This window comes from Malaclemys terrapin, chromosome 2 (assembly GCF_027887155.1).
Source record: "Malaclemys terrapin pileata isolate rMalTer1 chromosome 2, rMalTer1.hap1, whole genome shotgun sequence".
NCBI classification, from domain to species: Eukaryota; Metazoa; Chordata; order Testudines; family Emydidae; genus Malaclemys; species Malaclemys terrapin.
The window spans coordinates 253440348-253456486 of record NC_071506.1 but is presented as its reverse complement, the minus strand read 5'-3'; the positions used below and the strand labels follow the sequence as shown (position 1 = coordinate 253456486).

The 16139-nt window shown below is 42.4% G+C and overlaps 1 protein-coding gene across 19 annotated transcripts in view; it reads right to left on the bottom strand.

Annotated features, from left to right (window-relative positions):
- MYO3A (myosin IIIA) overlaps positions 1–16139 on the bottom strand; it is a 351398-nt gene that overhangs the window by 26993 nt on the left and 308266 nt on the right. For 18 of the 19 annotated variants that reach the window (XM_054020735.1, XM_054020736.1, XM_054020737.1 and 15 more), the window contains 6 exons: positions 13961–14072; positions 11777–11939; positions 11004–11090; positions 8183–8306; positions 4412–5375; positions 2847–2985 (listed from right to left, as the gene is read on the bottom strand). In XM_054020735.1, the coding sequence (XP_053876710.1) occupies positions 2847–2985; positions 4412–5375; positions 8183–8306; positions 11004–11090; positions 11777–11939; positions 13961–14072 (1589 nt within the window). Of the gene's footprint in view, positions 1–2846; positions 2986–4411; positions 5376–8182; positions 8307–11003; positions 11091–11776; positions 11940–13960; positions 14073–16139 lie in introns of those variants that run through there. The other variant, XM_054020744.1, reaches the window with a different exon arrangement.

Genomic DNA, 16139 nt, shown 5'->3' with positions numbered 1-16139 from the left:
TAAGGGCTGCATTATGAGGTTGTACGGACAGAAACCTAGGCCAGGCACGGGGAGTTTTTCAAAGGAACAAAGGGGAGTTAAGTGCCAAACTCCTATTGACTTTCAATGGGAATTGGGTATCTAATTCCCCTTTGTCCCTTTAAAAGTCTCCTTCTGGACCTCTATCAGGTGTTAAGTATTGTAATTTTATTGGCTTTAGTGGAGCTACTCCAGATTTACACCAGTGTAATTGGATAGAATTTGGCCCATTTTGTAATTCGCAGAAACATATTGGCATATATTTCCACCTGGGTTCACTTGAGTTTTTATCACTTTTAAATAAGAAGATTTTTTTCTAATTGGCAAATAGGTCTTGTATTTCCCTCTCCCTGTCTCTCTTATCTATGTTCTGTAGGGAAATGTTTAAGAAGCATTTGCTATTTTCCAAAGAATGAGCCTTTAATACTATATTATCTAAGGAATTAGCCTCATACTGTCAAAAAAATCAGTAAAATGTAATAAAGAATTCAGCATAAACCTGCTAATCATTAACATGTCTAAAATGAAAGTCCTGCAAAAAAAAAAAAAAATGGAATGGAGTTTTCTATCTGATGTTTGCTCTCTCTTGCAGAAGTCAGTTGCAGAAGCATGCTGCCGGGAATAACTGGGCATTAACAAGGAGCAGCCTTTACACTTTACACTTACAAGGCCTGACTCTAATCTACACTGAGGTCCCTTTATTGCACTCTGGCAGTGTGAAAGGCCCTTAAAATGGGGGTAAAGTACATGCACATGTTCTTTAAGGCCCCTTTTACATTGCCAGAGGTATGTAAAGGGGCCTAGGTGTACATGAGACTCACCTTCACAATATTATAGTGATGATAATGTAGTATGTTTTGAACACTGAAGGGCAAATTCTAAGCCTGGGCTATGGTCTGACCACTTGATGCACCAGGGTTAGAGGAAACCTTCCCACCAGCTGGGGAACTACTCAGCAGAGCCAACAGTAACCCAAAAGACAAGAGTAGCCTCTACAGCTTCATATGCACCTCTCCATGTTGGGCAGGTCTTGGTGATCTGCATAGCAATCACACCCTTGACTTCACCCTGGCCCTTCCATTGTCTACCCCTATCTGTCCCACATGGGCTAGTATTCAGGGAGCCCTCTGAGGACCAGAGATTCATGGTGTGCTGAGGGTATGTAACCACTGTGCCTCCCCCAAAGACTGTCTCCTGTTGCACAGCAGAACTGCACCAGTTATCATTCAACTGTAACTGATACGGGATTCAATTAATAAATAATTAAAGGGGAGGAATATAATTAATGCCAGTCCACATGGTTTTATGGAAAATAGGTCTTGTCAAACAAATCTGATTTTATTCTTTGATGAGGCAAAAAGTTTGGTAGAGGTAACTTTGTAGATGTAATAGACTTTGCTGAGGCTTTTGACTTAGTACAACATGACATTATGATTACAAATTAGCACTATACAATCTCAACAGAGCACATGATCAATGTATTAGGAACTGGCTAGCTGACTGCTCACAAATCTCAATGAAGAATCATCATTGAATGGGAGAGTTCACAGGGATCGATTCTAGGCCTGAAGATATTCAACATTTTTATCAATGATTCTGGAAGTAAATATAAAATAACTGCTGATAAAATCTACAGATGAAACAAAGCCGGTGGAGTGGTACATAATGATGAGGACAGGGAATTCAGACTGAGTGAGCTAGATCACCTCATAGCTGAGCTCATTCCACCAATATACATGAACATAATCAAATGTAAGGTTGTACATCTAGGAACAAGGAAGGGAGGTCATACTTACAGAATGGGGGACTGTCTCTTGGAAAGCTGTGACTCTTGTAAAGGATCTAAAGGTCATAGTGGACAACATGAGCTTCCAGTGTGAAGCTGTGGCAAAAAGGGCTAATGCAGGGGTTCTCAAACTGGGAGTCAGGACCCCTCGGGGGTCGCGAGGTTATTACATGGGGGGTCGCGAGCTGTCAGCCTCTATTCCAAACCCCGCTTTGCCTCCAGCATTTATAATGGTGTTAAATATATTTTAAAATGTTTTTAATTTATAAGAGGGGGTCACACTCAGAGGCTTGCTATGTGAAAGGGATCACCAGTACAAAAGTTTGACAACCATTGGGCTAATGTGATCCTTGGATGTATAAATAGGGGAGCAGGAACTGATTTTACTTCTGGATATGGTATTGGGGAGACTGATACTGGAATAAAGCAACCAGTTCTGGTGTCCACATTTTTAAAAGGATGTTGAAAAATTGGAGAGGGAACAGAGAAGAGCCACAAAAATGAGTTGAGAGCTGGAGAAAATGCCGTACATTGATGAAGGTCAGGAGTTGACTTGATTATGGTGTATAAGTACCTTAAATGGGGAGAAAATACTGGGTACTAAAGGGTTTTGTAATCTAACAGAAAGGCATATCAAGAGCCAATGTCTGGAAGCTGAAGCTGAAGTCAGAAGCCAGACAAATTCTCATTAGAAACAAGGCACTTATTTTTATCAGTGAAGGTGAACAACCATTGGAACAAACTACCAAGGGAAGTGATGGATTCTCCATCTCTTGATGACATCAAATCAAAACTGGATACCTTTCTGGAAGATGCTTTGGTCAAATACAGGTTATTGGGCTCAATGCTGGGGAAACGGGGCAAAGTTTTATGGCCTGTGTTTTATACAGGAGGTCCAAATACAGGTCCAAATAGAATATCTAATGGTCCCTTCTAACCTAAATCTATGACTATGAATCCTTGTCATGGAACCCCCTGTGGTTGCAAGACTTGCCCCTGAGGGACATTAATGTTATTGATAAACATGAAGGTTGAATATTACCTGATTGACACACATGAGGAGAAAGTCGGCCATTTGTTTGTTTATCTTTGGACAGCATCACGGGCCTCAGCTGATGCGACAAAATCATTTCATTCAACTTTTGCTGCAGTGCCAAATAGTCTTCGGATAATTTTGATATCTAAAAAAAATAATACAAGATAGAGATCTCCATGTTTCCAGGTAAATCAAGGATAAGGAACTGCAGATGGAACAATAAGGTAAACAGAGACTGGACAAACTGCTTTTATGCAGTACACTGCTTTTTTGAAAGCATGAAATAATTCCATCACAGCCCGGTGACAAACACTGCATGTGTAATAATAACTGATCCTGCAAACTGCTCCGTAGAGGCTCACGTCTGTGTCCATGCAGAGCCCCTTTGAAGTCAATGAGAGCAGGGTTCCAACTGTGCAGAACACGCACTAGGAACGGGTATGATAACCTTATTCAGCAAGGTGGTTAAGCATGTGCATAACTTTAAACAGGCGAGTAAGGACTTCACTACTCTGCTGAATCAGGGCCTTAGTTGGCAAATGTCAGCATTTCAAAAAAACACTTATCTTGACTGGGGCTTCTGGTTTTAGGTTAAAATGGACAATGCCCACCCCCAACCCTGACAGTCTCTCCACTTGTAGCACAAATTGTAGATTTTTACATAATATCCATTAAAATACCTGAATTTTACAGAGTGAAATCTTGGTCTCACTGAAATCAACAGGAGCTTCGCCATTAAATTCCACAGGGCCAGGAGTTCATCCACAACATTTTCAGGGAAATGTATTCGTATCAAACTATGCTGCTTTGCTGAAGCCAAACCATTTTGTGGCAATCTAGTGATTTCAATGAAGTTTTCAACAGGAAGCTTCCTGAGGTTCAGGGTGGGCTCTGGTCACTTTTGACCAGAGAGAGTGACCTGAATAAAAAAACCCTACCCCTTTTGATCCAAATCCGGATGTTTTGATACAGTTAATTTCATGAAAATGTCCAAAAGGGTTTGTTTTTTCTCCAATGCAGAACAAAACCAAATTCCAAAATCTTAGAAGTTGTCACGAAACGGAATTGTCATGCTCTGGCCAGCTCTAGTGTACACCATTGGAAAGTATTTGTAGAAGGAACTGGTGAACGCTAAGAATCCCTTGCATTCTGTGAGAGCTCATCTATGCAAGAACAGGGCTTGGAAGGGGGAAATTTTTTTATATAATTTAAGGAAAACAAATTTTATACAGATTTACCCCCACACCACACATACACACAAAATTCAACTACTAAGTGAGAGTTTGATTTGCCTAAAAACCCTGCCAGAATAAATTAATATCAAAATCTGTATAAACCCAACTCTTCAATTCCTGACCAATGATTTAAATGCACAGAATAAAGTGATTTAAAATGTTACTTACTGACTGGCCTGAACAGAATGCCCCTTATTACAGTTAATTTTGGTGTTTTGTATGTTATGAAGTAGTATGAGTCAGAGCATCCATTTTCAGTGAGCTATCATCTAATGCATTGCTCTTAGCACATTTCCTACAGTTATCAAGAAATATTTAGCTTAATAAGCTTCTTACCTGTCTTGAAAAGGCTGCCAAATCACAAGCCTCTTTTGCTGAGCCATCCTTTAGATTCTTATGGCCCTCGGCCTGAGGATTAGACCTTTCTCTATCTTTTGTTGCCTTGGAATCATTATTTTGAATATGTGCTACTTCCGTTGGCTCTCCACTAGCTCTCTCTTGACTTTTAGAAGGTAATTTCCCTTCTTTTCTGAGTTGCCCCCTTCTTCTGTAACCTCGATAATTACTCTGAATTACCACAGCTGCCTTGTCTTTGTCTTCTGAACCTTGTTTTTCTGGCTCAGCTTGCTTCTGTGAGCCTCTTACTGAGTCTTTCCTTATATTTCCTTTATTTTCACCAGGTATTATCCCTTCCTGTGTCAGATGTTTTCTCTCCAAGTGACTGTCACGCTTATTCTGAACAACAACAGACAGTTGGTTTTGCTCATCTGTGCTGATTGTTTCCTGATGAGTCAGATCTCGGAGGCCTAGTTCTGTCATTTTTTTAGATGACTGCTTCAAAGAGGCCTGTTCTTTACCTTCCTTTGGATGCTGCCATGGAGGGTTTTGTTTCATAGAAGCACTCTCTCTTCTTGGAGGCATTTTCCTTTTTTCCTCTAGGTTCTGTCTGTCTGGGTGTCCAGGGTAGCTGCTCTGACTGAAAATAGCTGCCTTATCTTTTCTGTCTGTTTCAGCCTCAGCTGCCTGCGCTACATTTTGAACTGACTTTACTTCTGGTTTCAAGATTTCCACTGGAGAAGACACTTGGTCTGCTAGTTTTCTGTGCTGCTCCTTTATTTTTTTACGCTCTCTGTAGCCTCTGTAGTTACTCTGAACAATAACAGCTGCTTCCTCTTCAGCTGCAGAAGGAGAGTTTGTTATCACAGCTGGGTTTTCTTCATTGTCTTGAGGTTGCTCATCTTTTTCTTTTTCAATAATGGAGGCTGCATTTTTAGTTTGTTCCTTCTTCAGAAGTGATTCCCTGTATGAGACATATTGCATTTGGGAAATATTATAGCAGACAGATTACCACCTTACAATTTCCTGCAGCAATGTTTGTGTACTAAACGACAATTTGATCAATCAAAAATGAAAATAAAACAGCTAGAGCATGTAGCACAGATTAGGAATGGGGAATGAAGATACATATTTGTGAACATGAATGATATTCTAAGTCTGGAAGAATATCCCTGTCAAATGGCCCAAGGGCAATGAGAGTGACAATCTAGATGATAAAAGAGCAGGTGATAAAGGATACAGAAAAAATCCACTGAAAGTGTACAGATAGTAAAAAAAGACAGGTATTTTCCTGCAGTGTACAAAAACCTCAGTAATTCAGACAGTCCAAAACCCATCCCCCAAAGGATGCCCAAATAGCAATGCAAAAAGAATGTTGATGGATTTGGATCCAGGTCATAAAACTTCATATGGAAAATACTCCCTGACACCAGGGGAATAACTGACACACTCCTTGGGCCTTCTTTGTCACCATCAGCAGAGGTTAAGTGCCAAGCCAGGCCTTTCACAGGGTTCAACCCACTACCACTTGAAAGAGTTTGTGCAGTCCTTCCATAGCTCCTTTCTATCCACCTAAGGTACTTATATGGCTCCCCATTACCATAATATCTGAGTGCCTCCCTATCTTTAATGCATTTGTCCTCACAACACCCCCATTTTACAGATGGGGAACTAGGGTACAGAGAAACTAAGCAACTTGTCCAAGGTCAAACAAGAATCTGTGATGGAGCAGGGAATTGAACTTCCATCTTCTGAGTCCCAGGACAGCATACTAACCACATCCTTCTACTTCTTTACGCAGCACTGTCTTTACTGGCTGTGAGTGGTCTCCCGAATGGGTAAGACTACCAAACCTTTCTAGTGCTACCTCCTACTAGGCTCACTCATAATCACACCACAAAAGCAAAGCCTAAAAATGTAAAAAAGAAGAAGGCTTCTCAGAGGGGCATTTCAGAGAATGAATGCCTACTTGGCTGAGTTACACTGAGCAGGACCAGAACAGCCTGTGAAAATACTGGCCATTCAGCATAGTGTGCCTGGAAAGAGTCCTAAACTACTTTCATGATAAGAGTCTGTTTTATTGTTTGGTACCCATCTCAACATATGGATAAAAGGAAGTTTCCATGTTTCAGATTGTCAGTTTCTTTCCATTTTTACTTTTATTTGATTCAGACAAGAAGTGTATGCAATGTATAGAAATGTCTCAAGAAGAGCTATTCCAAACAGACCAAGACCTATCAGTAGTATCAGTTTATATTAAAATCACAGGTGGGCAAAATATTGCCAACAAATTTTTTTTTAACCCCATATTTGCCTCTTCTCCCCTGAGGTCACAAAACTTAATAAAAATGTTTACTGCCATCTTTTAAAACAAGCAAACAAACTATACTCTTGGGGGAATTCTGTGTCACTGTGCAGCATGTGCAGAATTCATATCCCCCGCAGATTTCTTTGCTTCCCCATAGAAAAATGACTTCTGATGGGGAAGCAAAGGCAAGACGCCAAAGCAGTGACATGCTTCTCCCTGGCAGCTCAGGCAGGTCGGTTCGGGTACCTGGAGCAGCCAGTAGAAACATAAATCACCACCGAGGGGGGGATGGGCAGTTGTGCGTGTAAGACTTTGTTCCACTTGCTCGGTATTGTGGCACGATCGGCGTGGAAAGCCAAGGCTTCAGGGTGTTTCTGAGGAGGTAGGAGTGGGACAGGCTCTGTCTCCTCAAGCAGAGCATAATGTATACTCTTGGGGGAATTCTGTACCACTGCGCAGTGCAGAATTTTGCAGAAATTAACGTGTGTGCAGAATTCCTTTTCCCCCACAGAAAAGGGCTGCAGTGCTACTAGCTGCCACTAGGAGCCACACATAGAAGACACTGCTGGGGGGAGGGAGAGGGAGCTAGAGGGATCTTGGCAGCTGCAGTCAGGGCCGGCTCCAGGCACCAGCTTACTAAGCAGGTGCTTGGGGCAGCCACTTCGGAGAGGGGCGGCACGTCCAGCTGTTCGGTGGCAATTCAGTGGACGATCCCTCACTCCTGCTCGGAGCGAAGGACCTCCCGCTGAATTGCCGCCGCAGATCGCGATCGTGGCTTTTTTTTTTTTTTTTTGGCTGCTTGGGACGGCCAAAACCCTGAAGCCAGCCCTGGCTGCAGTTCCCAGCATGCCCTGAGGGAAAGAGAGGGCAGAGCACAGGAAACTCCATGCAAGCCTGGTACTGAGTATCAGTCTGTTTCTCCCCCTGGATCCTTGGGCTCTGGGGGGGAAAGAGTGCCGTTATCTGGGCTGGGGGAGGGCTGTGGTTGGGTTCTGGGGGGGGAGGGGTTTCAGGTGTATTGGCTGGGGGGGCATGGCTGGGCTCTGTGGGGGAGGGGTTGTGGTTGTCTGGTCCCCCAGCTGGGCTCTGCGGTTAAGGCAGAGAAACAGGAACTGGGCTGTCATAGAGGTTTCTTTCACTCTCTACTCCTGGGGGAATTTTTGTGTGTGTTTGTATTGTTACAGACATACTTGCTGACAGGTATTTTGAAATAAATTACCAAAATAGTTGAAACTGGAGTGATTACATAGTGTTATTTTGACAAATAAAATTTGCAGAATTTTAAAATATTGTGCACAGAATTTTTAATTTTTTGGTGCAGAATGCCCCCAGGAGTAAAACTATTTGTGCTACACAGAAGCATCCAATTCTGCTTCATTTCCAGAGAACATTGCTGATTCTGACAATGTGTTTACTGAAGCAGGAGACATTTAAGTGATACAATAGAAGGAAAAGATCACTACCTTTTCTTTTTGAAGCTTTTCCTCTCCCTATATCCCCTGTAGTGAGATTGAATTGTTGTTGCTGCTTTGTTCGATGCATCTGTTATTTCTTTCCTTTTCTTTCTGATTAAGTATCCTCTTGCAACTGATACAAAATACAGTACAATACCATTTTAGATAACACCCAAGCTGTAGTTCAAACTTTTAACAGAATTAAATAAAAAAAAAGCTGCAGAAGATAGGAAGCTGGTAGTAGAGGCAAGGTGGGGAAAGCTGTGTTTTCAAGTGAGATTTTAAATGTGATGGCAAGTCAGTGAAGTGGAGGGATACAGGAAGTTTATTGAGATGACAGAAGCTACAGAGGAGAATGGTCTCACACCTGCAGTGGTGACATTATGTGAAGGATCATAGAAGGAGGCAATGGTAGAAGAACTAGGGAGTGGGGTAGGGAATGGAAGAAGCCAAATTCAGAATTGATATGTAAAGTGGTGTAAATTAGATTCCCCAGCACACATTTACTGATGTGTAAGTGAGTGTAATGGGTTCTAAGATGGTGTGAATTTACATACCAAGGAGCCAAATTTCAGGTAGGGGTGGCCTATCCGCTTTATTTACACCCCTCATTAGCTGACTTTCTTGCTGCATTCCTCTCTCTGTGAGCTACATCAAGTTGCACTCCAGTAGATGCACTGGGGGCCAGACTCAGAAGTGCTGTGTAACGGAGACAAATTATAGGTTGAAAAGTGGGTGTGAGTCTAAGGGTACATCTACACTACAGCGGGGAGTCGATTTAAGATACGCAAATTCAGCTACGTGAATAGCGTAGCTGAATTCGACGTATTGCAGCCGACTTACTCCGTTGTGAGGACGGCGGCAAAATCGACTTCTGCCGCTTTTTGTCGGCGGCGCTTACTACCACCTCCGCTGGTGGAGTTAGAGCGCCGATTCGGGGATCGATTGTCGCGTACCGACGGGACGCAATAAATCGATCCCCGATGGGTCGATTTCTACCCGCCGATTCAGGCGGGTAGTATAGACCAGACCTAAGGGGATACAGCGTAGTCTAGAAAGGAATATACATGGATTTAACATGTACTTTTAGGGGGCCCAAAGACAGTGGAAACTACATGAACTTAGATTCTTTCTAGAATTTCTTAGGCTTTGTCTACACTAGCACTTTTGTCGGTAAAACTTTTGTTGGTCTGGGGTGTGAAAAAACCACCCCCCTGACCAAGATAAGTTTCACAGACAAAGCGCCGGTGTGGACAGTGCTATGTCGGCAGGAGATGCTCTAGTGCAGACATAGCTACTGCTGCTTGTTGGGGGTGGTTTAATTATGCCAGTGGGAGAGCTCTCTCCCGTTGGCAGAGTGGCTACACAGGAGACCTTACAGCAATGCAGCTGCAGGGATACAACTGTGCTGCTGTAAGGTCTGTAGTGTAGACATAGCCTTAGACTTTCTGGGCCTGATTCTCCTCTCACTTACATAGGTTCAAATCAGGAGTAACTCCACTGAAGTCAAAGGAGTTATACCAGTGTAAATGTAAGTTTGGACAGCATCTGATCTGTTTCAAGTTACTTAGCTTCACCTGTGAAGTTAGCCCAGATCGTTGAGGTAGGATGGAGCATGTCCAAGGATGGTTTTCAAAACAAGGATGGCAATTTTGAACTGGATTTTGAAACAAATGGGGAGCAGAGCCACTAAAAGTGTGAGAGAATGGGCATAATATGATTTTGCTTCTTTTATGCTGAAGGAAGTTGAGCTGAAGCCACATGTCAGGAAGAGAGAGTGGACACAAAGGAGAATTAAAGATATCATAAGATACAGTGCAGTGGTTAATCAACATGAACGAGCTGTTGCTACATTGTGGGGTTTGAGATTCCCTCTGCTGAGGAGGTAATCGGGGCATCTCAGATATCATCATTTTGGTAAATATTGACTTTCAATGGTGACCTCTTTGGATTTGATTCTGCTCTCAGACCAGTTTTACACTGGTAAAATTCCACTGACTGCAATTGAGTTACTCCTGAATATACACCACCTGAGATCAGTGTCAGGTTGCATACACACAAGTGAGGGTTATCAAAATGACCAAGAAGGACAGGGTAGATAGAAAAAAGCAAAGGATCAAGAACTGAATCTTGGGAGATGTCACAGCAGAGATATCTTGGCAAAAAGAAAGAGGGAGGAACATTTTGATAGGTAGGAACAGAGCTATGACACAAGACAATCAGAGACATATGCATAGCTATAGATAAGTAAACTTTTCTAAAGTAAATGCTATCTAATATGTAATAAACATATACAAAAATGTAAACAATATATAAAGAGCATACAGACAAATATTGTATATATACACATTAAATGCAAGCAGATATATAGTGTGCACAGAGGTGAAAATGGGCTGGTACGGCATACAGGTAAGAAGTGGCTGCCACTATGGGCCCGTACGCAGCTGCCCCAGAGCCCGGCAATTTAAAAGGGCCCAGGGCTCCCGGCCACCACTACCGCGGCAGTGACCAGAGTCCCAGGACTTTTAAATCACTGCCGGAGCCCTGGGAGGTGCAGGCCCCTTCCGCCTGAGGCCCTGCCCCTTCTGGGGGCCTGGAGCTGGGACCCCGTACTGGTAAGTCTTTTATGTTATTTTCACCCCTGAGTGTGCATACATATATACAATATTTACAAGCAGAGATATGTGCATCAAATCGCTGGTGCAATCTGATGTAGCTCCACTGCAGTCAATGTAGCTTTATAGCAGCTGAGGATCGGGCCCACTACATTGAGTATAAGCAGATTGATAAAATCAGTGAATTAAAAGTCTAGAAAGCTAACAGTCCCTACCTGCTTGAAGTCTGGTAATAAATGTTTCCATTTTGTATTTATTTTTTCCATTTTCATATTCTTTACGAGCAACAAAGCCCCTGTAAACTAAAAAGAGGTGGGAAAATTTAAGCTCATCCATTAGGTGATATAGAAGAATATGAAAATAAAGAATTCTTCAAGGAATTATGGCATCAGAACTGAAGTATTCAAACATCATATCTTTCCAGGATGTTTCTACAAAGAAACACACTTTTGAATTGTCAGTCAGGTTTCCAAATTTATGACAAGGAAGCACAAACTGTATAAAATATGTAAAATCTGGGTCCTCCAGGTCATATTGTAATTATGGAATCAATTAGTATATAAAAAATGTAGATGTTAGAACTTCCAAGAGGATGATGTTCAAAGTTATGCTAAAAGGAGGCTGTTCAATTAGTGATTTCTCAATCAATAGCTTAATTAGTTTTATTATCCAAGGTGGTTAATACATTAATTTTTCACTGGTATATTATGTGACATTGTCAGAGTATGCTGGAATTTTAGGAATAAAATATTATTTATGTATTCACATTCCTTTGTTGTTAAAATTGCCTTTTAAAAGTAACATTGATAGACACCTGTAGTGAAGGGATTATTGTCATAACCTGATTAACCGATTTATTTTCATAAAAATACATAAAACATCAAACACAGAATGCTTTATCAAGTGCAACAGGTTTAAAAGAACAAAATGTAAGAAGCCATATTTCATCCATATGCACATTTATTCTAAAATGCTGTTGAGCTATTACCTGACTGTATTTTAATAGCACTTTCTTCCCTTTTCTCCTTTAATTTTTTGTATCTCTTTGAACCTAGCCACCCTCTGACATAGGCCTGAAACAAAACAATCCTGTCAACCGTCTCCTTTCTCATTAAATTCAACTGCTCCACATGATAGTATTTAAGGAACACCTTAAAGAGAGTAAACAAACAATGATACACAGCATTAATTAAAATGGCCTAGACAGTCTTCTCACAGTGATTCATATATGTACATTAGGCTATTTAGCATCAACAGGAATTCTGTATGACCATCAGAGGAAGAACAAAGCCTTTAGTTCCATTGTTTAAATGATCATTTTTGAAGGTGACAAAGCTAAAATAATTCTGTAATTTGAGTTGGTAACACAAGTGGCCAAAACACTATTTGTATTTTCATTGGAAGATACTTTAATCTCCTAAGTGTTTTCCTCTGATGCATATTTCACAAAACTAACTCCAGTCTGTTAATGCTTTTGCCCAGGACCTTAAACCCATGCCATTTATTTATTTTTTAATTTGCTTTCAGGGAAGCCTACGCCATAGAAAAACAACCCCCAAAGCAAGACTGGCACAAGTGATACAAACATCAGGCCTGATTCTGCTCTCACATTGGAGTAAATCAGGAGTAACTCCATTGAAGTTAATGGAGTTGTACTAGTGTGAAACCAGTTGCTGTAGGTAGGAGGAGAATCAGTCCCATTGTATCTATTTTTTCAGGCCTTTTCTGACCTCTCCCCTCTACTCCTTTTGTCATAGTTTCTGTCTGTTGGATCCTGCCTCAGTTACATTGGTGTACATCTGGAGTAACTCCATTTAAGTAAATAGTGGGATATAAATTCCCATACCTCCAGTTATTCTCCTTTTCCCATCCCCCATTTTCTCCTTTGGTCCCACCTCACAACATGAGAGAGATTGGGCGGGGAGGTGCATCCATGGATCCTTGTCCCAGCCTTCTTTAGAAAAACCTGCCCTAGCAATACCCCTCGGCCTTTGAGGACGATCTTTCTTCTCTTCTCTGGTAGTCCCATTATTAATCCATTTCTGGTTCATTAGACAGGCGTGAACAAGAAGAGGTGTGGCCATGGAGAAAGGTGCCTCAGACAGGTGTCTCTGCACCTCAGACAGCTTCAGTTCTATGTCTCCCCCTGTCTTTGAATCTTCTGTTCCCCCTCCCACTCCCGTTACCTTCAGAGAAGGGGAGACTTGAGGCTGAAATTGTTTGAGGTGTGGAGACACCAGCTTTTCTCCTACGGTACCTTCTCTATCTAGCAAACCTCCTGTAGTTTCCCAGCAGGGAGGCCCTTTCTGACAAATCAGGCTAGAAAGGCTGACGTGGGAGGGAGGCTGATAAATTCTACTGGTGCCACGGGGCAATAATGAGGGAGAAGATATTTATCTCCACCCTAATCAGAGGCTACTCAAGACAATCTGCCACCCTACACAAATCTTCAGTGTGCTGCCCCCCTCCTCATAGGCCTAGGGCAGCAGATTTGGCCTGGCTGCCCCTCAGTCATGATAGAGGGGTAGCCAAGCCAAATTTGAATGAGTGGCATGTAATCCAGTGTAAAGAGTTGCAAAACTACTCAAATTTGCTCCAGATACCCCTCCATCATGATGAAAAGGTGACCGGCCAAATCTGTTGCCCTAGGCAGCTGCCTAGTTCATAGGTGCGGGAAGTAGGGGTGCTGGGGTGCTGCAGCACCCCCAGGTTTTATGCAGGACCACAGGCCCTGCGCCCTGCTCCCCAGCCGTTGGCTCTGTGCATAAAACCTGGGGGGTGTTTCCCGTGCCTATGACCTGCTCCCGGCCCGCCGTCCACACTCCACTCCCCAACCCCTCATCTCACCTGGGGCTCGGGTCCTGGCCGCCAGCACCCCCACTACTAAATATATTCCAGCGCCACTGGCCTAGTTTGCTTATAGGTGGCCTCTGTCCATAACCAAATCTTCCCCCACTCTCTACATCTGAGATCATCTGCTGCTAACTCCTCTCCCCGCACTGAGGGACCAGGATTTCAGCCTAATTGTCAGTAAGGAGTGTCCAATGAAATAATTTTTTTACGCATGTGATGTGAATCAAAAGTAATTCCAGTGAAGTAACCGAGAGCAGAGTTTGCTTAATATCTTTACAAACACATAGTGAAATGTATGCAAAGTATGTGAAAATATTACTTTGGTTTTTCCAAGAACCCAGTTGTCAAGGCGGGCTTTTTCTAAGATAGCAGCACAGGTTTCAGGGCTGACTGGAGGATCATCATTTGTTTTGTAACAGATGAGGTAATACCTAAAAGACAAAAATATGATTATTACAGTAATATGGAATGACTGAAAAATGCAGATGCACGCCATTCATCTAAATGAAACCTAGTTTAAAATGTTTTTGTATGAAGCAATACATAATGTACTAAAAAGAAGAACATGCCAAAAATCACTGTGTGTTTATATACAGCAATTAGAAACACAGTTAAAGGTGCATGAGAGAGATCTTGTACACCCTGGAGGGTTTTTTAGTTCTATTAACATCACTACAGGACTCTCAGAAAACATGCTGTCTAGTGAGAGTCTTTGCCAATTCGTTGCCTTTACTACTTCTTTGCATGTTGTGGATAATCCTTTTGTGACATTCTGTACCTTGGGGGAGCACCCGGTAACCCCCATATTCCTCATTTATATATAATTGTGATCTTGCATATAAAGCAGGCCTTGTGAGGTATCAGGGGAAAGGTTATGATCTGCTGAAGTCATTTTTCTACCCATATATGCATATCATTAATGCACATGAAATTATAAGAATTGTGTTGTATGGTTTTCACTAAAATATGCTGTAGGTTTTGAAGGTGCCCAGATACTAGCTCTACAGAGACAATGACCAGGGAGGTAACCAACACCCGGGTGGGTGCTGTTGAACAGACATCACCAGCTATTGTTCAGCAAGGGAGCTACAATGCAATGACTCAACTGGATGAGGCCACACCAGGGGAATTGCTCAGCCTTGCCTAGAGACTCAGCAATGCCCATCAGACATGTCTGAACTTGTGTTCTACAAGCACATAGACTAAGGGTATAAAACAAAACACAGTGGTCACATGCTTGGCCTTTTCTCCTCCCCCACCTATGCTGCAAGCAACATGGACAATGAAAAGACTTAAGACTGCAACAGAGGAGACTGGCCCAGGTTTCAAGGGTCAAATCTGTGTACTATGAATTGCAATATACAGTGGGGTGAGAAAAACTGCTTAATCTAGATGTTGCCCAGTCTAATAGGATGGAGAGTTTAGACTGCATGCTTATATTTTATTTTATTTTATTTTGGTAACTAACTCTGACTTTTTGCCTATCACTTATAATCACTTAAAATCTATCATTTGTGGTCAATAAATTTGTTTTACTGTTTATCTTTACCAGTGAGTTTGTCTGAAGTGTGTGATAGATCTGCTCAGGTTTTCAAAGGCTAGTGTATATCCACTTTCCATTGATGAAGTGGTGAACCAATGAATAAATCTGCATGGCTCATCTTGAGCAGTGCAAGACGGTATCTTTCTGAGGTTCAGTGCTGGGAGCTGGGGGGATTCGGCTGGTGCATCTCTTTGTGATTCTTGAGTGGCTCTGGGAACATTCATGCAATCTAGCTGGGTGTGGGGCTCCACATGCGGTTGTTCTGAGTGATAACCGCACCTGGAGGGGTTTGCTGCTGGTCACCAGCAAGGCATTGTGAGAGACAGCCCAGGTTGGAGTCAGTTAAAGGGGCACAGTGGCCCCACAGTCCCAGGCTGCACCCCGGGGATCCCATCACACCCTTACATCAGTAACAAAGAACATGTCAATCATTTTTACAGTTGTTTTCTGTTTAAAGGTATTCTTTCAAATATTGAATTTTAATATCTCATACCCATGCCTCTGCCACTCCTAGCCTGGGGCCACAAAACTTCAGCTGGTGTAGAAGGTGGCTGCCTACTAACTCCTTGCTGGGAGCATACTGCATGTGTGTTGCAGAGACTATACTGGCTTACAGTTCTTTGCTAAATGCAATTTAAGCTGTTGGTCTGATCTATGAAGCCCTTTACAGTTTGGGTCCTGCATACCTTAGAGCAGTGGTTCTCAAACTTTTGTACTGGTGACCCCTTTCAAATAGCAAGCTTCTGAGTGTGACCCCCTTATAAATTAAAAACACGTTTTATATATTTAACACCATTATAAATGCTGGATGCAAAGCGGGGTTTGGGGTGGAGGCTGACAGCTCGCAACCCCCCATATAACCCCCCGACCCTTAGTTTGAGAACCCGTGCCTTAGAGAATGCCTCTCTCTCCTCCTGTTTTAATCGGCATTTGAGATCAGCAGATATGCTCTAAG